This window comes from Dothidotthia symphoricarpi (assembly GCF_010015815.1).
Source record: "Dothidotthia symphoricarpi CBS 119687 unplaced genomic scaffold P153scaffold_11, whole genome shotgun sequence".
NCBI classification, from domain to species: Eukaryota; Fungi; Ascomycota; class Dothideomycetes; order Pleosporales; family Dothidotthiaceae; genus Dothidotthia; species Dothidotthia symphoricarpi.
Window position 1 is genome coordinate 111458 of NW_022985018.1, and position 23026 is coordinate 134483.

The following is a 23026-nucleotide window of genomic DNA, read 5'->3' on the forward strand; positions in this document are numbered from 1 at the left end:
ATCCTAAGCTGTAAAAAAGTTGGTTTTAAAGCTATAAAAAAAATAGTTAAATAAAAATAAAGAAAGAAAAAAGCTCTAAAACTTAGCTTACTAAAAAAAATTTTAAACTTACTTATATTAGTTATATTAACTATTTAGTTACTAACTCTGTTATTTCCCTTCTTTCTGTAATATTCCTTTCTAGCACTATACCTACGCTAGATTACTAACTTATTAGAAAATACTATCTTATTAAGATTTATATTTCTAATGTTTTTATTCTACTTTTTAGCTAGTAAAAGCCTCCTTTTAGCTTTATATCTATCTAATAAAGCCTTTTTAGAAGCTATATTAATAGAATATCCTTCTCTTTTAAAAAATCTTTATAAGCTTCTTTTATATATAGGAAGGTTATTTTTAACTAATACACTCTTATTTTTAACCTTAGGGTTATTTATTATAGCTCTATTAATAACTCTTTCTTCTCTTTTAGATAGCTTAGAAATACGTCCTTATTTAATAGATTTTAGAGGCGTTATATTAAGAGTTTTTTTATTTATTCTATTAATAGCGTTTTTAATAAACTTTAGAGGCTTTTCTAGCGTTATAGCTATAGTAAAAGTAGAAGTTTTAGCTTTTAAAAGAAGCTTAACTTAAGATTTAAATTTTAAGAATTTTAGCTCTATTTTAAAAATATTACTAAGGGAATAGAAGTCTAGGATTTTTTTTCTAGAAGATATCTATTATATACTACTATTTTAGCGTATAATTACGTAATTTTAGCTTACTAATTTACTATTACTAGATTTAAAGTTAGATTTAAAAATCTTTTAGTTAATAAATTTATACTATAAATTAGGTAACGTAATGCTTATTAAGCCTATTTTATATATACCTAAAAAAAACTTAACTTTATACGTCTAAAAAAAAGTTCTAGCTAGTTAAAATAAAGTAAAACTTTAGGGTCTACTTCTAGCTTATATATTAATTTTACTAGATAGTAAGTATATTTACCTTTAATTACAGAAATTTTAAGCTAGTATTTCTCTTTTAAAAACTTCTTTTTTTATATTTATAGCTCTATTACTTACTAAGATATACGCTCTTAAAATAGTAGACTTTTAAAGTGACTTTTTATTTGTGTCACCCCACTGTATATTAAACATTACTAAAAGTATTTGAGTACATTCCATACAAACAACATAAGAAGCACACCATGGCAAAAGAATCTATAGCTCTACTTGTTCTGTTGCCAACTCTCCCTCACCCATCCGGCATAGAGCGACAGAAGGGCCAGCAGCTGGATCAGCAAGAAGCTTTGCCTGGAAGACGCCAGGGCTGTCTCCTGCAGAAAGATTGATAGCAGGAATAACACAGTTGAATCCACTTGACCCAGGCAGAACAGCATGGGTACAGAGGTGGTAAACTGATCCATCTGGGCCAAAAACTGTGCCACGACAATCCTCCCTTGCTCTGTTAACAGTATTGGTCTCAATCTTTAGGTGATTAGGATTAACACAACGCTTTTTATGGCAAAGGTGAGAAACCTCAAGGCGGGTACTCTTAGAAAGGGTAAAAGCTGGGCGGCTGCTAGCAGCAGGGTAGATACTTTGCCACAGTTGGTAGAGTACAGGACTAGATATTGAAACTAGTTCATGGTACTTACCGTGGCAATTAGTAGAAGCAAGAGCAATATGTGCATGATAGTGACTAACGCGTTGAACTTTTGTCTTTGGACGCCAATCTTTATCCCGCAGTGTTGGGCTTTTTGACTTCATTAGCCAGCAGCCGTTGTCAGTAGTCAAATAAGACTTTGACCACTTTTCGATCTGCTTGAGCGCTTGATCCCTTTTGAGCACTGGTCTTGCAGAGTCGCTGCGAGCTGTTGAACCGCCGTCTAGCCGCGCAACTCTTAGTTTCTCAAGCTCATCCAGCCACTTGCTCTGTAAATCATTCAACAAATCTTGACGCTCTTGTTCAGCAGCTGCCATCTTTTCCTGCTGCTTTTGTCCCTCCTTTCCCTGCTTTCGCTTCTTCGGTGGTGACTCCTTTATCAGTCGCCTTTCCAATGCTGGTGCGGATTCGCGGTTGTCCCAGGGCAAAAGTTCATCGGAATACTTTGCCGCCAGATGGTCTAGATCAAGAACGTTGGTGTGGTCGCTTTCACGTTTCGTGAACAGCTCCCGCTGAGTGAAAGTGTTGACAACCTCTCCAGATCGCATGCGATTAAAGATCATGCCAGTGGATTCCTCCACAGGCAACTGAGGATTCCTTGAAGACTGGAGCTCAGTGTCTTGCCAATATGTTAGCTTCAAAGTAGAACCAAACCCAGCTACAACTCACCACCAGTCCCAGTAAAATGTGAGGATTCTGGGGTTGAAACTGCTGTTTTTGAGGGGTCTCTGTTGAGGGCACCCGCACATTTTTGCAGTGAATTGTGAGACCACTTAGACAGTCGCCTGTTCATTGAGGGGTGCCCGCCGGCAGAGCGTCGGATACGAGCCATTTGGGGTCGAGACAGGTCAAAGAGTTGGGAGGCGATACTTCAATGGATACTGTACGTTAAGTTATACTTGAGTGAGCTGGGAAATGCCGAAATCAAACGAACACCAACCCCTGCATAAAACCTGATTCCCACGTTTTAATTACAACCGTGCTACCCTAGACTCACTTTCGACCCCTTACGCCGGTCACACTATTAGGCTTCGCTGTCAGCGATCATCGATCATCGAAGAACACCAGAAGCACAGGAACTCACCAAGTTGCACACCATGCGCTTCAGCTCTGGTGGCAGCTTCGCCGCGTGATCTCGCGTATCCGCTTGAGAGGCCATAGTCTGTACGTGTTGCCAGCAAATATGAGGTGCTTGAACTCTGGGTTTATGGCCGAGTGTGGTCGAAGGGTTTGTGAGGTGACATGGTAGAGATTGATGCAATTAACCGGGGTGCGACGGCGATCTTGGCTTGCCTTAGCCTCGAGTCGACTCTCATTCATGATCGATACGGCCTAGGCAATTTTACCTTCACCATCGTTTCTCACACCTGCCCGTAAATTCCGTCTTTCGCACGAATTCTTGGGTCAGCAGCAGCATCACGGCAGTGAACTTGTCAACGCAGCCTTCTTGGTACATTATGAGAGCAGTGTATGGGATGATCAGGCCACAGATGCACCGAACTTAGATATATTGTTAGCAGTAACTTCCAAGTGCCTGAGGTTCCACCATATGCCTCACGAGAACGCGCAAAACGCCTCATGACATCACACGCGTCACTCAAGCAAACGCGGCGACGCGTCAAAATCGAACTCGTATCCATTGAGACGGCGGCATACAGTGTTGGTCAAGTATTGGATAATCATGAAGACCATCACAATGCACGTGAATCGTTGGCAGTAGTATTGCAAACGTGTGGAGTGAAGTGGGAGAGTACTCACGTTGAAGTCGCTACGCGACGCGTCTGATCTTCGTGCATCGGAGATCCTTCCGCACAACCATTCATTCTTGTGTAGCGCGAACAAAGGATACCAACTTGATAAGGATCTCAACGTCATTTTTACTCCAACATTACAAGAATAAGCACCACGTCATTTTCGAAGCAGCTGAAGTCCAGTCGTTAAGACGCTGTTTTCACCAGTCACGTCCAACAAATCGCTTGTTGCACCCAGCACGGCCAACCTAGGGCATGGAACACGTATGATTATGAACGTTTGGGCATTGAGATACTCGTGAAGACTTCTCCGGCGTAAGTATGTACAACGAATTGTAGTCATGAAACCATTCCATCCCTGGCTGACCAAACCTTGGTCGAAGTTGTTGCCATTCACAGATCTTCTAACAGTAAAGAAAAAAGAGCCCTTCCTTATACAAGCAGTTTCGCTGACTTGTGTTGCAACATACGTGCAAAAGCATATGGTAATAGGCCATGCTACGTAGAAAGAGATGTTTCTACCAAAAAACAGCTTGAAAGACGCCTAATCAGCCCAGCTACCCAAGTTGGTCATGGAGAAGGGGGTAGCGACATTCTTAGCATAGGCGCCGCCGACATTACCAGGAGGGGAATAGTTGCAGACCGTGTACTTGTTCATCGTTGACATTGTACCACCAACGACCATCTTGTCGCCGCAGTCAATGGAAACGCAACCGACCTTGGCGGTGCCCTTCCAGACCATCTGAGTTAGATGCCCAACGCTGTGGAAGACGTCGTCCGGGATATCACTTTGGCCCCAATAATGCTCCATGTGTTCGAGTTCGCCCTTGTACCAGCTCTCGGTCACACCTGCAGTGGCATTGAAGGTATCACCAGAGACAGTGAAGAGGTTCTGTCCCTGACCTGCGCCTTCGGGGATATAATGCTTAAAGGTGCATGTCTGGGCAGCTTCGAGAGCTGCGGCCTCACAATCAGCATCCCAGACAAGAGGCTCAGCATCGTGATTAGCACGAGCGATGTTGTGGTGGTAGAGCATGGCAGCCTCGTAATCCGGCCCAGCGGAAAGGTACGCCTGGTCGTCGCCGACAACATGCTCGCCAGCATTGGGCTCGGGGGCCTGCGTCATGCTGGATGGCGGCGCTACATAGGTCGAGCTAGGTGCAGAAGTCGAGGTAGGAGGCACGTAGGTTGGACTAAGCTCCGGCTCCGGCTCCGGCTCGGGGGTGGGAGCATAGACGGGCTCCGAAGACGGCTCAGGCTCCGGAGTTGGGGTAGGGGTTGGAGTCGAAGAAGGTAGCTCCGGTTCCGGAGCTGGCGTAATGGTAGGAGTAGGAGCGGGAATCGGAGTAGAGGAAGGCACTTCCGCCGTTGGCGTAAACACTTCGGTAGAGGTTGGCTCTGGCTCTGACATGGCAGTGACTGAGGAACATGGAGACATGGACACTGCCTCGATATTTTCGTAGGCGGTGACGTAAATGATGACAGTCTCAACAAGCACCTCAGTCTCGGTGACAAGGTGGCGCTTCCTAAGATGGGGGTGGAGCTTGCCAACGCGAGGGTGCGCTAGGACAACGCCCATCGCAAGCGTGGAAGCGAGGAGAATAGAAGAACGCATGGTGAATTGAATTGAGCGAGCGTTGTCCAGAAAGCTTGGAGATCGTGCTCGTGTGTAACCTTGAGTCTCTGTGAGATGAAATTGCAAGCAGCTGCAGTATGGTCAGTGAGGAATTACGATCGAGTGATGTGGTATCGTTTCGCAAGCTACATGGAGGTGAGTGTGGAAGTTGGGAAACGTACATGACCACTGACTTCTTGAAGCGCTATGAACCGGTCGATTGCGACCCGGTACGCTTGGGACAAAAGAGCGTGAGTAGTTGGAAGGAGCAGGTAAAGAGCGTCCTGTTTAGATAACCTGCACAAGGAGCGGCAGTGGCTGAAGCGAATGTCGGGGTTGAGTGATCTAAGAGATTAGAGAGCGGCGAGGGAGAGGTCGAGTGAGTGGTTTTATGGAGAGAAGGCCAAGACTAAGCGACACAGCACGTAAGATGAGGGAGCAAAGCGCGCCTGCCCAGTGACACAATCAACTACATTCACCAACAGAAAAGTGCCAATCTGGGCCTAAAACATGAGTCCAGGGTACAGACAATCACCAGAGTATGGCACCAAGACGCATAGGGCTTGCGTTGAGAAAACATCGTTTAAACGCTACATCGACTTGGGTGAATAGCATCACGTTGATCCGTCGTCACGGCAGGCACGCCTTATCCCACACCCTGTTCCTTTGGATGAATGGCATTTACAGCTCTACATCAAATCGTTATCAATGTTTGTGTCGGAGCGCAATAGTAGGGCTTTCGTGCGTGTCGCACTTGATAGGCGTATAATGAAGGGTCGTTGTTTGCAAGTGGGGCGGCGTGCCTGCCGCAGGTACACGACGCAGGAACAATGCAGGCAAGACCGAGCGTGGCATCAGTCCTTCATCTTGGCCACGTCGCATCACACTGCATTTTATCCAATGCTCGAGCCAGAATTTGCGACTTCGCGAACACAAAACATTGCGCGCTTTTCATTATGTCACGCCTGTACGCCTTTCACTCCGTGCCTCTGAATTGCCTCGTTCATCGGTGCCACATGTTCGACTTGATCCGTCACTACCACAACAAACATAAACATGTAGGTCAGCTCCGTCAAGCTGAGATGAGTTCAGGCTGGTCGCACCAGAGTGTGCCTGTGGTACTCTACTAACAGCTACGAAATAGCTTGGTCAGTGTGTAGGCTCTTTCATCAGACTGCACGGAGATCAATTGTCATAATCAGTGAGACTAATACTTCCAAGTCATTCATGGTCTGCATTGATTACACAGGTCTGTCATCAACTGCAAGTGGAGAAATCTCTTGCTTGCTTATCCTCGACCTCATCTGGAAGGCTTGATGAACTTGTACCCTCGTACATCGAAACAGGCTATGCCAATCTTTCCTCAGCCAGCTGGCCAGATATAGTCGGAGATAGTCTACATCTCACAGTCGTCTCTGTTTTGTTGTTATGACGGCAAGGAAGCAGTTTGTATCGAAGCAAAATGTAGTAATAGCAGATGACCAGTCAGACCCCACATCAAAGGGATTACGTAGCCATGGCGGATGTGGGGTAAATTCCGCTCCGGCAAGGACCTCGGAATTGTAGCACCGCGCCCCACCATAGCGACAATGCGCCGCCATCGCACTAGATTCTCTCTTATTATTCTAAGATCGTCTGCAACCCTGCATGCCTCTGGTGCGATTTAATATACGGGACTCTGCGCCACTGCAAAAACTACGATAACAGCTGCGCCCGCCCACCTGCTCCCTCTCCAAGTTGCCCCACTGCGAACCCTTTCGAAAGGGCGATTACGCAAGTTTCATACTCACATACTCACAATGAATGCGCAAAATGTATCGAGCGCCTCTGCTCCTTCAGGCGACAGGTTAAAGCTTGTGAACAGATTAAACGAGAGCCGCAGTCCGTATGTGCGCGGACACATGAACAACCCGGTCGCATGGCAGATCTGGGGACCAGAAGCTCTCGAGCTGGCGAAGAAATCGAACAAGTTGATTTTCATCAGCATAGGTTATGCGGCCTGCCACTGGTGTCACGTCATGGAGCGCGAATCGTTTGAGAATCAAGAGGTCGCGAATCTGCTCAACGAGAACTTCATACCGATCAAGATTGATCGCGAAGAGCGTCCAGACATAGATCGCATTTACATGAACTATGTTCAAGCAACAACAGGGTCGGGTGGATGGCCGTTGAACGCGTTCATCACACCAGATTTGGAGCCAATATTTGGAGGCACGTACTGGCCAGGTCCAGGATCGACCATGGCTATGGGGGACCATATTGGGTTTGTTGGGATACTGGAGAAGCTGCGAGATGTATGGAAGAATGAGCGACAGAGGTGTCTTGAATCGGCAAAGGAGATCACTGCGCAACTCCGAGACTTCGCAGAGGACGGCAATATTAGCAGAAAGGACGGCGCAGACCACGACGGCCTCGAGCTAGAACTGCTGGACGAGGCTTTTGAGGTGAGAAGTTCAGTGTTCTCAAAGTACTTGACCTAACCAAACATAGCACTTCAAGAACAAGTACGACACCAAATACGCAGGCTTTGGTGGCGCGCCCAAGTTTCCCACACCTTCCAACCTCGCCTTCCTCCTCAAGCTGTCCCAATACCCAAGTGCAGTTGCCGATGTCATTGGCGCGAAAGACTGCACACACGCGAAAGACATGGTTCTGGCAACGTTGGACGCGATGCACAAGGGCGGCATACATGATCAGATAGGCAGAGGGTTTTCCCGGTACTCGGTCACCCAGGACTGGAGCCTTCCCCACTTCGAAAAGATGCTCTACGACCAGACACAACTTTTGCCTGTATACCTTGATGCCTACCTCACAACAAAAAACCCCGAGTTTCTCTCCGCTATCCACGACATCGCGACATACCTTATCAGCCCGCCAATGCATGCCGAAAATGGTGGGTTCTATTCGTCGGAAGATGCAGACTCGCTGTATCGACCCACAGATAAGGAGAAACGAGAGGGCGCCTTCTATGTGTGGACATTGAGAGAGTTCCACGACATACTAGGGGATCGAGACGCTGAAATCCTTGCGCGATATTACAATGTTTTCGATGAAGGCAATGTGGCCCCTGCACACGATGCACACGATGAACTGATCGACCAGAATGTATTAGCAGTTACCACTACCATACCGGATTTGGCGAAACAATTTGCCCTTTCTGAACAGGAAGTCGGAACGATCCTCTCTGGAGGCCGGCGCAAGCTGCTCGAGCACAGGAACAAGGAGCGACCACGGCCAGCTTTGGACGACAAGATAGTCGTATCATGGAACGGCCTTGCCATTGGCGCTTTGGCTCGGACAGCCGCTTCTCTCTCATTACAAGACCCAACACAGTCGAAAGCATACCTCACCGCAGCTGAACAAGCTGCTTCTTTTATCAACAAAGAACTGTACAACTCGCAGACAAAAACACTGACACGCGTCTACCGCGAAGGTCCTGGCGACGCGCCTGGTTTTGCTGACGACTACGCTTACCTGATTTCCGGTCTTATCGACATATACGGAGCCACCTTCAACGAGTCCTTTCTCCAATGGGCCGACGACCTGCAACAAACACAGATTAAGCTCTTCTGGGACAAAGAGCACCTCGGCTTCTTCTCCACACCTGAAGACCAGAAAGATCTCATTATGCGGTTGAAAGATGGCATGGACAATGCGGAACCTGGTACAAATGGCGTTTCAGCACGGAATCTAGATCGCCTGGGTGCACTATTGGAGGATGAAGAGTATGTGAAGAAAGCCAGGGAAACGGCCAGTGCGTTTGAAGCGGAGATCATGCAGCACCCGTTTCTGTTCCCGAGTATGATGGATGCTGTTGTTGTTGGGAGACTCGGGATGAGACATGTTGTTCTTACTGGGGAAGGAAAGAAGGTGGAGGAGTGGCTGAGGAGGTATCGGGAGAGGCCGGCGGGTTTGGGGACAATTAGTAGAGTCGGCAAAGGTGAGGGTGGGTGGCTAAAGCAGAGGAATCCGTTGGTGAGGAGCATGGATGCCGGACGGGAGGGTGTCATGGTTTGTGAAGGTGGGTCGTGCAGGGACGGGTTGGAGCTGGATATGGGGAGTGTCGGGCAGGTCGTTGCTCAGATTTAAGGATCTAAGGTTTAGAGACAGATAATTGTAGAGCAGAGGCGGGATGTACTTTTGAGATGCTTCCACCTGGACAAAAGAAAGTAAAACATGTCTTGTATGTATTAAACGGTTGTATGTTATCCAATAGCTGTCACGACGCAATGTGTCAATAGATTCCTGAACACTGTATTTCAAAACACGTCTCAATCACTTTCGGTATTTAGCAACCATCCAATACTGCCTCTTGCCCCGCACAGAACACATTAATCACTTGAGCCTCTCATCAAGATGGATTCCTCTGCCAGCAACCACAATCTCCCACCAAGTCTGTTCCCAGATATCGTAGATACTTAGCAACGCTCCTCCCAAATTCTTCTAAACTTTGTGGCCACATCAACATCAAGAATATATGATTCAATTGATCACATGCTGAAATCACTAAGGATGCTATCACATGGGGTTTATGCATTTGCAAAGAGCTTTTTGTATGGGGGATTGTTCACGACTATGAAGGAAGGAATCTCATATAGTCTGCTACGCAATGAATCTTAAGCGTCGTGTGTCTAGATCACGAGTTTGAAAGAAACCCGTATGTTACTGATTAGATTTGGTGAGAATGGCATGCTGTATTGTCACAATCTTGTCCGAATACAAGTCGGTGTTTTTTTCAGAAAAAAAAACGAGAATCCTAGTTTCAAAACTCTCCATCGAAAAACACAAGACCGGTCGTTTAGCTCAGTTGGTTAGAGCGTGGTGCTAATAACGCCAAGGTCGCGAGTTCGACCCTCGTAATGACCATGTTTTTGCATCCATCTCGATCCGGTGTCAATCAAGATCTCAAATTTCATATCTTTCCCACGAGATGCTTTTTTGCTTTCCTGGCTGAACCGATTTGGAGCCTGTCTCGCAGTTAACAAGGTATCCGCAACTAAGCTGGATCAAAGTCTTACGATAGCTAGACAACAACATCCAAGACTAGTGCAGAAGTTATGTGTCTAATTTCCTAGCGGTGCACGCCTCTTGCTCAAAGTTGTAAATTTTATTGCTATACTATTGTAACTTATGAGAGCCACGAGAAACACAGCTTACTTCCCGCTTTTCACACTGGAGCGAGGGCCGCGTTAGTGAAAGGGGGAGAGTGGAGTTTCCACCAAAGTCACATTATCTCGAGAGCAAAGTCGGTATAATATTGATATAGAGCGTTTCATTACTTATAACAAGCAGGATATCAGATAACTTTAGAAATACAACATCAGGAAACAGATTTTGCCTGCTGGACAGCTTAAAAGCGAGACCGGAAGCCGGGAAATGAGAAGAGAGAAGAAAACATTAAACCGGCCTGTTGACCCGTCATCCACCGTAAAGGAAACCTAGCAAACCGAAGCGGTATATCGGCAGGTTCATAAATCAAACCGCAACACAAAAAAATTACCCAACCCTCAATTTCAGCATACGCAACGCGTGCCCCAATAGCATTCAAGCCTTCTGCAGCGTCCCGTAGTCCGCCTTACTGAGCGAGAATTTCTTGAACGCATCATCGGACTTGTTCTTGTTGCTTACAGGGGACTTCTTCCCACTGTTCAGCTTCTTAGTCTGTTGGACCTTCTCGTCAGCGTCGTCGGATTTACTCTTGGCCGACACTTTCTCGTTCGATGTAGGGTCCGAGAACTTTTTGCTCGTGGGACTGTCGACAACGGTTGCTTCGCTGTCGTCCTCCTCTTTCTCAGAGTCGTTGTCCGAGTTGGAAGCGGAGTGCTCATGGTCTTCGCCCGAGTTATCAGCCTCAGCTTCGTTCTCATGAGAGTCGGCGCCCTCAATTTCTTGCTCGACCTCGCGGTCCAATTTCTCTGTCTCCTCCTCAACGTCGATGAGCTCCTCGCCCTCGGCGGGATCGTCGCGCGCGTCGGGCACAATCTCCTCGTCAAGTCTCCAGTCTTGGATCGCACGGATGATGTCAACGGCCAACTGGCCGTTCTTCCGCAGCGCCTTGTCCCAGTGCGCTGGGATGCCCTTCTCCAAAACCACCATACGTGCGACGCTGTGGACGAGCATGTGGCGCATTGGGCTGCCCTCCTCGGTATTGGCATAGACATACTGTATGCGCCTCAGGCTGGGGTACGAGTCGCTGAACTTGTACCACTCGCGCACAACCTGCAACACGTCGGCGATAAGATTAGGGATCTGAAATTTCTCCGCCATGAGGTAGAGGTCATATTGCAGACCCAAGTCGGCTTCTTCGCGGGGGACAGGAAGCGAGGATGAGTAGAGCCAGCCGACAAAGGTCTTGAAGGGGGCATCTTCTTCGTCGGGGAGCCCGAACGAGGATGTGCGCGAGGTTTTGGAGTAGAAGATTTTGCGGAAGAAGGGAGAGTGGTGGCAGAGCAGTTTCTCGTGGAGGATCCAGTGTGTGTTTTCAGGGCCCACGTAGATGTCGACCATGGAGCGAGAAAGGAGCCTGAAGATTGTATTAGAATCGGTGTAGTGAGATTTGCGATTTGTGCGGTTGGTGCATCTGATGCGGTGGGATATTCATAGTCACATACTCATTGAGCGGTCTCTCTTGGGCGCCGGACATGATGATGATGATGGTGTTGGTGATGTGAGGTGATGTGATTGGATAGCCTTGGCCGTTGAAAATAAGATCGACTACAGGAGCACTAAGCGAAGACGATCAACGGTGTACTAAAACGAAGATATAAAAACGATGAAAAGGTATTGAATTGAAAGAAGTGCGAGATGGAAGAAGATGAAATGTGGCCGTGCCGGCCTAAAAAGCAGGCAGGAGGCTGGGGACAAAGCAACACGGGGATGACGTAGACATTGACGAAGTGGACATGAGCAGCGGCACGATGCATGTTTTTCTTGGATGATACCCCTGCCATGTTACACAACCCCCGCTTAGTCCAGGCCACCTTCAGGGATGTGGAGGATCAGGATGGCCAATGTGGACGCGATTTCGCGTGTGCAATGCGATTCTGACGCGAACGGATCGATGACAGGCGGTGGTGAAGTGGGGAATCGGACGCGATGAATTGTGGATACCAAAACTTGGAAGCCGCACTGCACGAACACACGATCGAACGACGGCAATGTCAGGAGACCGGGAAGGCTGTGCCGTGGTGAGGGACCAAAAGGGTAAAATCCTGTCAAGGTTTGTCTGAAACGGGTATCTGTGCTTGTAAATGGTCAAAGATGCCCATGCCTTTCTCGCCTGCGTGCGGCCGACTTGGCACCATGAGATCAGGCTGCGCGTCGTTCCGCGGGCATGTTTCTCCGCTCCTTGGCCGTGACCTTCTTGCGACGGCGTTCGATGACATGGTCGCGCTGCTTGGACTTCATGTTCTGGAAGCGGTCGATCAAGGCAATCTTCTTTTGCTCGGCTGCGACGCGAAGTTAGCACGCTAGTTGCAATGACGCGCTGCAGTGTGCAACGGGGTTGGGGAACGTACACTTTTTCAGGTAGAAGGGTTGTTTTCCCTGCTTGACCAGCTCCTTTTCCTTTTGCTTGTGGTTTCGTATGACATGCTGCTGCGCCTCCTTGTTCTCGCGCGTCTTTTGCTGCGACTCCATGGGGAGCAGCTGCCTCTTCAGCCTCTCTTTTTCGCCCTCGTTCTTGCTTTTTCGGATTGTGCTGCGCAGGTCGGCAATCTCGGATTTGCGGTAGTCGTCGAGAAATCCATATCTGTTCCCAATCGTGTTGTCGTCAGGCAGCGGGCCGTTGATGTTCTCGAAGCGAGGGTCTCGAGAGACTGGCTTCTTGACGTCGACGACCTGGCGTTTGCGCGAAACCATGCGCTTGCTTGACTGTACAGCGGGCGCGTGCTTGCTTGGTCGTGCCTTTGGTGCCGCATCCGAGTCGGAATCGCCACGGCCGCCGTTGCCCTCGTCGCGGGGCGTTGGCTTGGTCTTTTTGTTCGCCGTCGACTTTGACTTGTCCGCCTTGATCTGCCGCAGCCTCTCCCTCAGCGCCTCCAGCTTGTCTTCGGAGGCGTGTGACGGGGTGTGGTCTTTGTCCAGGGCGGCTTGTGCTTTGGCGAGGGCGCCGAACGAGACGTTGCTTATGCTCACCATGTCGTCGTCGCCCACGCCCTCGCCATCTGAGCTGATGACGTCTCCGCCGGCGCCCGTCTCGAGGATCGAGGCCGACGACGAGCGATCCGTGACGTCGTAGTAGTCTTCGCCGTCGGAGCTGTCGTCGGCAGCGCGCAGCTTGCGGGCGAGCGTCGAGGAAAGAGGCATCGAGTGACGAGTGCGGGCGGGCGGGCTGTTCTGCGTAGAAAGTGGCCCAGTGCCGTGATGGGCACTTTTTTCCCCACGCCTCGGAGCATGGGCTGCCTTTGGCCGACTAGCAACAGCACGTGCAAGAGGCAGGCAGCCGCAACAGCCACGCCCGACTGTAATGCCACCTTCACCTCGACTTGCTCACTTCACCGACCGCCTCGGCCGCTTCTTCCTCGTCGCCAAGCAGCAGCATGACGGTCGTCGCCGCGCGCGTTGGGTACCCTCCTCCCCACGACTCTGCACTCGCAATGTCCCCCACTAACCCTGACAAGACGGCCCGCCAGCCAGACAGTGCGCCCGCCGCCAACTTCTTCGGCCAGCGCCCCTACGACGACATGAACCCGCACGCGCCCCCCTTCTGGCCCAGCGCTGGCCCGCCCGACGGCAGCGACCAGCACGGCACAACCCACCAGCACGCCTACCCCGACTATGCAGCCCAGGCACAGGCGCACGCCCACTATCTGCAGTGGGCTCAGTACTACGGCTACATTGGCTACCCGCCCCAGAACCCGCCATACTACGGCGCGCCGTCGGCCTTTGTCCAGCACGGCCAGGCCAACTACCCCAACCCCGCCACCGCATACCACTACGCCCACATGCAGTCGCACGCCAGCCCTGCGCAGGGGCCCACAGACGAGGAGCTGCACGATACGTTCGACTCCCTGATCCACCGCCCGAGACCCACCCATCGCACTGCTAACCCTCTTGCCAGGGCGTCTGACCAAGAGCTTGACGACTTCATCCAGAAGATAGACGGACATGGCCCCGCCAAGCAGAAGAAGAAGACGAGGGAGAGGAAGGACAGGTACCATCTCCTCCACCGGCTTGACACTCGGGAGTGTGCCAGTGTTCGTGTTAACAAGCCATACAGGGCGCCCAGTGAACCGCGAGGCATGACGGCAAAGGAGAGGCGCAGGGACCCCAAGATTGCTCTTCCTGCACCTCCACCTACGCCGCTGTATCTGAGCCAAGCCGCCGAAGAACCCTCGACCCTCGACACCCCAGGCCAGATGCTCGTCATCCTCGACCTAAACGGCACCCTCATCTACCGACCCAATAGGAACGCGAAGAGCATGATTGCGCGCCCCTTCCTGAAGCCGTTCCTGCGCTATCTGTTCAGTAACTTCCACGTCATGGTGTGGTCCAGTGCTCGCCCCCACAACGTCGATTCGCTCGTCACGCAGTGTCTCGACACGGAGCTGCGTTCGATGCTCGTAGCTATCTGGGCTCGTGATTCATTCAGCCTGTCAGAGCACCACTACAACATGAACGTCCAAGTCTACAAGAACCTCGATCTGGTGTGGAACAGCATCATCCAGCAGAAACACCCTTACTATGCCGTCGGGCAGCGCTTTGGACAACACAACACCGTTCTCATTGACGACTCGTCTCTCAAAGCAAATGCTCAGCCACACAACCTGCTCGAGGTTCCCGAATTCAAGGCTGATCTCCAAGACGTGAAGCAAGATGTGCTGCGCGAGGTTGCTGGCTACCTCGAGTTTTTGAGGACGCAAGCAGATGTGTCAAAGTTCATCAGCAAAGACCCTTTCAAGTTCGACGGTCGCTGGCAGTACGCCTGGCCGTGCGAGACTACCGATGCCGAGGGGGGCAAGCTGGAGAGCCAGGTATCGCTCCATACTGCTTAAGTTGATGTTGGCGAGTCGACAATCAGCATCTCGTCTGCGACTCCTGATGTGCACGATTCATCAACACCTCCATGGCCGCATACGATGCCGAGTGTTCAGCTTTGAAGCCTTAATGTAAGTCATGGTCTTTTCTTCTCTCTGCCATATCGCGGGTTCCAGCCAAACCTTGCGTTGTCTTTCTTTTGTTTCATTGAGTACTGGATTGGATTGGGAATGCATGTCACGAAAGGGACCGACTTCATCGGTGTTTGGTTACGATGCATGGCTGGACTTGTTGGGTGGGCCTGGGTTTTTCTTTCGCTTTCCATGATACCACGACAGATGGGGATGGAGAAGTAGGTGGGTTCCATGACATGAAGACTTGGGTAGTGGCTTTGTCCAGGTTTTGTTTAATATCAAGGTCTTGACGGGTAGCTCGTTGGGGCATGAACGCGGCCCAAGTACGTACTCGCGTACTGATTAATCGAATACAAGAAAACCGTTTCCCAAGCATCCCCACCACGCCAAGTAAACATTGTATTAGTTCGCACACAAGCCTGTTCTCATCATAACTCAGTCTCCATCTGACCCAATGCACCCCTTAGGGCAGTTTACAACTACTGCAACTATAGGTAGTCTACCCGCACTCTTTGCCATGTGTGAAAGCCTCAACTCTTTCTGCTTAGTTGTCTTACTGCGGAAGCTTGTTCATCTGGACATGGTTTCGAATGTGCGAGATTCCATATCGTATCGTCACGGGTGTTTTGAGAGCAATGACGGGTTGTACTCATGGATATCTGGTATTCTGTGTTCACGCTCCTACACGGGGGTATGAGAGTACTGGGTGTTTTCTCCGAGGGCGTGGCGCTGCGGTCAACGTACATGTACGAGGGGATGTTTAGACCGGAGGGGGAGTGGTGCGTTGTACGGTTTGAGATGAGTGGTAGCGTTGCATACGGAGGATTATGCCTTAGCTAAGGTTCACGCAAGGCCGTGAGTGCGTTGAGAGTGAGCACTACATGTCGTGACTACAACAGCGCTGATGCTCTTTGGTTAGTCTCCTGGAACTTGAAATCCCGCGGTGTAATACTCACGGGGAAATGCTTTCGCCCTCATTGCTGTGCTACGGTCTGACATGTTGTGCCTGGCGCCAAAGACGTGAGACTCGAAACTATTCCCTGGGACGATTATGCAAGCGAGCTGCTGTGTCTAGAACAGTGTTACTCAATAACAATACCAGGTTACATGTCATAGTCATATCGTTGGCCGTTTGGGGGAAAACTCCGATGCTGTGTACCGCAATGTGGCTCGCTGTTCGTCAACGTGGATAGCGCGTGTGAATGACCTATAGCAATCCGCAAGTGGAGATCTTTTCCTGCGGCTGAGAGCTCTGGTATATATGTCTCCAGGGAAAAAAGGATGTGGGTTTGTACTGGCTTCCGGATTGGGGTCCCTCAAATCTAGTCAATACCTTTTTCGGTGGTGCGTCCGCATGTTGCGCCTAAACCGTTCGCGTGCATGTCCCAATACATGGCAGTGTAATGACGGAAGATATTGAAAATCAATGCAACAGAAGATTCCATGAGGTTGGACGTAACGGGCATACGCAGCATGAAACGGTGCAATGCTGAGAAGTGGGACAGCAGTTCGAACTCTAGTTGCACGACAGCAGCGTGAGACGAGGTTGTGCAAGAACTGATTAGTGTTATTGACAGCAGGAGAACAACCCAGGATATTGATTGATTTAGAGAAAACCTCATTGTACATGCACGAGGAAAGTGGAGTGCTGCCAAACCCATAGTATAGAGCATCGAGATGGTCGATCAGGCGAGCGAATATTCGACAACGTCTGGACAAGAACTCCTGTCTATGAATGTTTTGGGGCGTCCTGTCACGACGGATAGATCAAGATCATAGTCTGACTACCGTATAAATTTGTTTAATCAAGCTTTAGCTAGCAGGGGTTATTTAGTCTAATTTATAAGCAATCTAATACAATATTTAAGCTAATAGACCTTACATACAAATTGTTATCTTAGAGTATACATCTATATTTGTTCTATATACCTAAAAACGTCTATATAAAGCTTAAAAATTATCTAAATTTAAAAGTTATAATAGGATTTTAGTATTACAATTTTTAAGTAGCTTACATTATAATTAGACTTAGTGTTAGGTATATACACTTAAGATTTAAGCTATTATAGTAAAATATAAAGCGTTTAAATATATAAAGTTAATTTAGTAACTATAGTAATATTTTAAAGTAGTTTCTATATCTAACTTAAAGCGCTAAGCTTTATAAAATTACTACTTATATATATATTTTTATAAAGTCTATTAATAAACTTAGAGACTAGTAATATACTATAAAGTAGTTACTCTAAACCTTCTTAATTCTTTACTATAATACTAGAAAGTACTTAAAAAAGCTAATACTTTACTAAATTAGGCAGTACTAAGTTACTAGCGTAGTACTAGAAACTTTATAAAACTTTAAACTTTTAGACTTATTAAATTATCTAAATAATACTATAACTTTAATAAGCTATTATACTTAAAGCCCTCTTACTTAGCTTAAGTAGCTTAGTAATCTTATTCTCCTACTTAAGCTTTACTACTGTATATACTTAATAGAAAGCTATTTACTTTATTTAACTAAAAAACTCTACTAATTTTAGTATAGTAGATAAGTCTAATAGAGCTTTAAGTTTCTTTACTATAATTACCTTAATAGCTATTAAGCCTTTAGTATTAGCTATATATAATTATTAAATAAGCTCTAATCTTCTTAATTAAGTATTACTAGTAAGTCTTTTTACTTTATATATAAGTTTAAGTATATTAATATTAATACTAGGTAGGTTATATATAGCTATATACTCTACTAACTATTTACCTTTATTATAAAGGCTGTTAGTTAGTAGAGCCTATTTAAAGCTATTTTATAGGTTCTCTTTAATCTTAGGCTTAATAATAGGCTTTGTAGTCTACTATCTATTAAAGTTAATAAGATTACTTAGTATATCTTTAATCTTAATTAACCTATCTTATAATCTACTTAGACTTATAGCTATTCTAGTATAAATAAAGAAGTTAACTATAATCTTTTATAAGTTATAGTAGAGTTAATCTTAGGTATTACTAATAGCTTTAGTAATAGCTATTCTTTATTTTAAAATTACTATTTAACTTAAGGCAGGTTTATCTTAATTTAAAATAAGTTCTATCTCTTCTCTTAGGTATACCTTAAAAGGTTTATTAACTATAATATCTAGTAGCTAAAGTATCTTTATATATCTAGGTAAAATTAACGCTAGTATAATCTTATATACTAGTTCCTTATACTAGGTTAAAACCTAATTAGTTTTATAGAAGAAAGCGTAGTTTATTATAAGTAAGCTCTTTCTTTTCTCTAATACTAGTATAAGCTCTAAATCTAGCTATTTTTAAAATAAGGTCTTATTATTATATACTAACTTATTTACTTTAATAGTTACTTAAGGATTCTACTAGGAATATTCTACTATATTAATTAGCCTACCTAGAGTCTTATAAAAGATTAACTTAGGCTTTAATTAGGGTTCTTTATTAATAAATATATATAATACTAAGGTTACTTACTACTTAAACTAGCTGCTGTTACTTACTAAGCTAGTAATTATTCTTTTACTTTTAAGATAGTAAGTATACCTATTAAAGAACTTAAAAGAAATTAGTACTTTATTTATATTTAAGATATTAAAACTTATAAATTAGTTACTACCTCCTCTACTAGTTATCTAGATACCTATTAGGTTTATTTTTAGTAGAGGGCTTTCTTTTATTAATATATTAGTAAATAAGTTACTAAAGTTTCTTCTAATAAATTATAGGAACTAGTTTATTAGCTTAACGTACTCTAAAGAAAGTTTTTAAGACTAGTAGGTAAGGTATCTTTAAGTTATATCTTATCTTTAGTAGAAGTTTTTAAACTACCTATTTAAGAACTTATAATACTACTCTTATTTAAGGTAAGCTTTTATAATACTTAGTTATAGTAGTAACGTAGTATAGTAAAGATAGAATAATAGTATTTAATATATAATAAGATAAATTACTAAAGGACCTATATCTCTTTATAAGGTACTTTTATCTGTATATATAAGCTAAGAGGCTAGGGCTAGTATAATAGTACGTAAACTACCTATTACTTTATACTTACCTAATAATATTCCCCTTTTTAGATATAATTATTCTAATCTAGTAGACTATATCTTCTATTACCTATATTTAGTAATATTAAGCGTATTATAGGCGTATTAGAGTAACTATTTAGGTAGATTACTAGATTAAGCTAATTTAGCCTAATTAAGATACTTTTAGAGTATATTATAACTAAAATCTTAGTTTAGAGTAAAAGAAATAAGTACCTATTTTTACTTCTTTTACTATTTACCTACCTAGGAGGTAGCCTAAGCTCTAAGGGCCCTACCTAAGTATATAATAAAGGCTTTCTTCTAGTCTTTTATACTCTACCTCCTTTCTACCTCTAATTTTTAGAAGTTTCTAAGCTTTAGGTATATTTTTAGTAGAAAGGTAAAGAGTATTAATTAGCTCTAATTAGTACTAATTAGTAGAATTTAGGTCTAATAGGCTTAGTAGGTATTAGATATTAGCTAACTATCTTAGTAGAACCCTTTTAATAATTACCTAACCTACCCTACTCCTAACGTAATTAAGATAGTTACTTTAATAAAAGCTAAGTGCCTTAAAAACTATAAGAACACTAGTTACTATACTAAGGTTCTCTATATATACTGCCTAGACCTTTTAGCTAATAGTAACTTTATTATAAATAATTTAATTTACTTTTTTAGTACTAATATTAATTTATAAAGTAAGTTTTATAATAGTAATTATTAAGGTATATAGTACTATTATTATACTTAACTTAGCTAAGACTATTTTAGAGTATATCTATTAGCTCTAATTAGTATAAGTTATAGCTAATTAACTTTTTTAGTTCCTTAATACCTACTATAAGTACTTTATTAAGCTTAAAAAGTAACTTACTTACTACTTATTTAGTAAGAATATAGTTATAGAAGCTATAGAAAAAGGTAAGCCTATATAGTATAATTATATCTTATATACGCTCTCTCTTTATATTATAATTAAGGTAAGAGTTATTAATACTACTAATAAGATTATTAGCTTAATCTATAAGTAAGTAGTTAGAATTAGTAGTAATTAGCTCTAATAGTATCTAATTATTTATAATAGTAAGTACTCTCTTTATTATAAGTCTCTTATAGTTTATATAGGCGTAACTAAAATTAATAAGTTTACTAAGTCTAGTATCTATATTAAGAGTTATAATTAGTCTAAAGCTAGCTTCTAGAAAAAGGCTATAGCTAAGAAGTAGGCTCTTAAAGCCTTTAATAATAAAGACCTAGATCTTACTTCTTATAAGAAGGTAAGTAGCTACTTATAGGCTTTATTAGTATAAATTAGTACTAACTATTTAGAATTAGTTTAGTATATATAGTTCTAGTAAGACTCTAGCTAAAGTAGCTACTAAAGAGAAAAAAAAGGCTACTATAACTACTATTACTTTCTAGACTACTAAGGTAGATTTTACTACTACTAATAAGTACTTTATATCTACTAAGAGGGCTACTAAGACCTATAAAAAGAATAAGAATAAGAATAAGTATACCTAGGTACTAATTAGTATAGATTAGCTTAGATTAGTAGTAGTAAGGCTAAAATATAGCTATATATATATTTCTAATATTATATACTAAGGAAGTTACTTCCTAGCCTTATATAAGCTTTATAAATAATAATTATAGTTAACTTATACTAATTTATCCTAATTCCTTACCTATATTCTAATATTATATAGTAACTTAAAGTATTTTAATTAACTTAGTAATTTTTTATATTTACTTTTAAAGTTATTTTCTTAGACTCTTCTTTAAGAATCCTAACTACTAGGTATAGCGCTATTAAACCTTATAAAAATTCTACTAAGTAGGTAAAAATAGAGAAAGGTAGCTATATAGTTATTTTTTTATAGTTTTATTCTTCTCCTTTTAAAAAGTTTATCTTAAAATTATACTTATAATAGCCTATTCTTTCTTTTAATATATTTTAGGACTGCTTTAACCTTATTCTAAAATACTATAAGTATTTCTTTACTTAGATTTATTCTAGGTTTCTAAGAGTTCTTATCTTCTAAGTAGCTATTCTACTTTACTAGATATTTTTATATACCTACGCTATTTTATCTCCTATTAACTACTTTCTTTATATTATAAATATTATCTTTTATTTTGTAGAGCGTATCTATAAGTAAGAGTTTATTATATAGAATTATTTCTCTTCTTATATAGAGTTCTAATAGGGATACGTAGTATACTAAATAGGTATTATTTACTTCTAGAAGATTAACTTTAAATATAGTAAGGCTAATTTAGCCTATAATCTTTCTAGGTTCTAATATCTTCTAATTAAGCTTCTTCTTTAGTCTAGTAGACCTTATATACTAATTAGATATAAAAACTTTATTCTTTACCTTAAATTTATAGTAGAGTCTTTTCTTATTAGTATATTTCTTCTAGTATTTATTTAAAACTAGAATTTTCCTCTTATACTCTACTTATAGTATTATTACCCTTACTGCTAATCTATTCCCTAGGAAGGCTTTACCTTCTCTAAGGAGTTAATTAAGCTAATTAGAAGCTCTTAGGTATACCCTATAGTAGGCTTAAAATAGAGTAACCCTAATTATTATATATATACTATTATTATAGGCAAATTCTATAATTAGAATCTATAGTACCTAATTATTCTATTTTAGATAATAGAAGTACTAAAGGTACTGCTTTAGTATTTAGTTCTACCTTTCTATCTAACTATTTATCTATAAGTAATAAGTAGAGGTTAAGATTCTTTTAGAGTTTAAGTAGTAGTTAAATATATTTTATAACTTTAAATTTATTAAAGAACTTTAGTTAGAAATTATAGTCTTAGGTACTCTATAAAGTTAGATAATTTTCTTTACCTATATATAGGCTAGGTTTACTTTAGTCTAGTCTACTCTTACTAAAATATAGTAGGATATCTTAGTAAGTCTATATATAACTACTAGAATTAAGTTATATACCTACCCTAGATATTTACTAGCAGGTAGTTTTGTAATAAAGTTTATTATTACGTCTTTCTATAGTTTTAAGAGTAGTTTTAGAGGTTAAAGAAGCCTATATAGTTAGTATTTTAGTATAACTAACCTTCTATAGTAGTTATAGTCTATATAGTAGTCTACTATATCTTTTAATATATTTATCTACTAGTACTTACGCTAAAGTTTCTTTAGTATCTTCTTCTAGCTAAAATAGCCTACTATTAGATTATTATAATATTCTTTTAGTACTAATAACTTTAATTCTAGTATTATAAAAATTATAACTTTTTCTAGTTTTAATTCTAGCTTTTATATACTAATTTAGGCTACTTTAGCGTTTAAATTATTAGATAAGTTAGAAGATTCTAAATTTAAACCTTCTAGATTAGATTTTATTAATTAGGGCTTTATTCTAGGCCTACTATTCTATCTTACTAACCTATTTATATATTAGAGTTCTTAATAGTTCTTTTTAATACATTAGCTTTATATAGTAATAGAGTAAATTAATAGAGGTCTATTAATTTCTACTTTAGTTAATAAGTTTCTTATTAGATCTATAAAGGCTTTGTTATATTTCTAGTCTAGATCTTAGGTTACTGCTATATAGTTTAGCCTTTTTAATAGTTTATTAGCTAGGTTTATTACTCCTAGTTAATATTTAATAATAAAGTTATATTTTATTAGCTTTTAGTAGGAGTAAACCTGTCTTTAGTTTAAAACCTTTATATCTATAAACTATTTAAGGTTATAGTAGTCTATTAAAAGTTTAAAGGATATACTCTGTAAGTAATATCTTTAGTAGTCTAAACTTACTACTATTACTAGTAGTTCCTTATTATAAGTATTATATCTAAACTTA

At 42.8% G+C, this 23026-nt stretch overlaps 6 protein-coding genes and 1 non-coding gene across 7 annotated transcripts; 3 read left to right on the plus strand and 4 right to left on the minus strand.

Moving 5' to 3' along the window:
* Positions 1-1147: 1147 nt before the first annotated feature.
* P153DRAFT_431615 (uncharacterized protein) lies at positions 1148-2840 on the minus strand. Its single transcript, XM_033672920.1, has 3 exons — positions 2738-2840; positions 2323-2674; positions 1148-2272 (listed from the first exon to the last, which is right to left on the minus strand). The coding sequence occupies exons 2-3, from the start codon at positions 2483-2485 to the stop codon at positions 1209-1211; spliced, it is 1227 nt and encodes a 408-aa protein (XP_033523111.1). The 5' UTR covers positions 2486-2674; positions 2738-2840; the 3' UTR covers positions 1148-1208.
* An 859-nt stretch (positions 2841-3699) lies between these two features.
* Positions 3700-5360, minus strand: P153DRAFT_340874 (PR-1-like protein). The gene is made up of 2 exons (XM_033665895.1): positions 5202-5360; positions 3700-5110 (listed from the first exon to the last, which is right to left on the minus strand). Exon 2 carries the CDS (start codon positions 5017-5019, stop codon positions 3949-3951), a length of 1071 nt encoding a protein of 356 aa, XP_033523112.1. The 5' UTR covers positions 5020-5110; positions 5202-5360; the 3' UTR covers positions 3700-3948.
* Positions 5361-6593: 1233 nt separating this feature from the next.
* On the plus strand, positions 6594-9245 carry P153DRAFT_396969 (uncharacterized protein). Its single transcript, XM_033671523.1, has 2 exons — positions 6594-7463; positions 7510-9245. Exons 1-2 carry the CDS (start codon positions 6819-6821, stop codon positions 9106-9108), a joined length of 2244 nt encoding a protein of 747 aa, XP_033523113.1. The 5' UTR covers positions 6594-6818; the 3' UTR covers positions 9109-9245.
* Positions 9246-9811: 566 nt separating this feature from the next.
* P153DRAFT_t70 lies at positions 9812-9885 on the plus strand. The gene has a single exon. It is a non-coding gene; the product is annotated as a tRNA-Ile (tRNA).
* Positions 9886-10848: 963 nt separating this feature from the next.
* On the minus strand, positions 10849-11662 carry P153DRAFT_265306 (uncharacterized protein; the record flags this gene model as incomplete). The annotated part of the gene is made up of 2 exons (XM_033662862.1): positions 10849-11542; positions 11631-11662. Coding segments are annotated over 2 exons (726 nt in total), but the record flags the coding sequence as incomplete, so codon positions are not given.
* A 665-nt stretch (positions 11663-12327) lies between these two features.
* Positions 12328-13326, minus strand: P153DRAFT_357254 (DUF947-domain-containing protein; the record flags this gene model as incomplete). The annotated part of the gene is made up of 2 exons (XM_033666716.1): positions 12328-12467; positions 12537-13326. The coding sequence occupies 2 exons, from the start codon at positions 13324-13326 to the stop codon at positions 12328-12330; spliced, it is 930 nt and encodes a 309-aa protein (XP_033523115.1).
* A 160-nt stretch (positions 13327-13486) lies between these two features.
* On the plus strand, positions 13487-15014 carry P153DRAFT_385937 (HAD-like protein; the record flags this gene model as incomplete). Its single annotated transcript, XM_033670474.1, has 2 exons — positions 13487-13585; positions 13641-15014. The coding sequence occupies 2 exons, from the start codon at positions 13487-13489 to the stop codon at positions 15012-15014; spliced, it is 1473 nt and encodes a 490-aa protein (XP_033523116.1).
* Positions 15015-23026: the final 8012 nt, after the last annotated feature.

Bases quoted from the DNA above. Each gene is read 5' to 3' on its own strand.
- P153DRAFT_340874 (XM_033665895.1), bottom strand. From the start codon at position 5,019: ATGCGTTCTTCTATTCTCCTCGCTTCCACGCTTGCGATGGGCGTTGTC.
- P153DRAFT_396969 (XM_033671523.1), top strand. From the start codon at position 6,819: ATGAATGCGCAAAATGTATCGAGCGCCTCTGCTCCTTCAGGCGACAGG. The intron at 7,464-7,509 runs GTGAGAAGTTCA...AACCAAACATAG, and splicing joins TGCTGGACGAGGCTTTTGAG to CACTTCAAGAACAAGTACGA.
- P153DRAFT_431615 (XM_033672920.1), bottom strand. From the start codon at position 2,485: ATGGCTCGTATCCGACGCTCTGCCGGCGGGCACCCCTCAATGAACAGG. The intron at 2,273-2,322 runs GTGAGTTGTAGC...CATATTGGCAAG, and splicing joins ACATTTTACTGGGACTGGTG to ACACTGAGCTCCAGTCTTCA.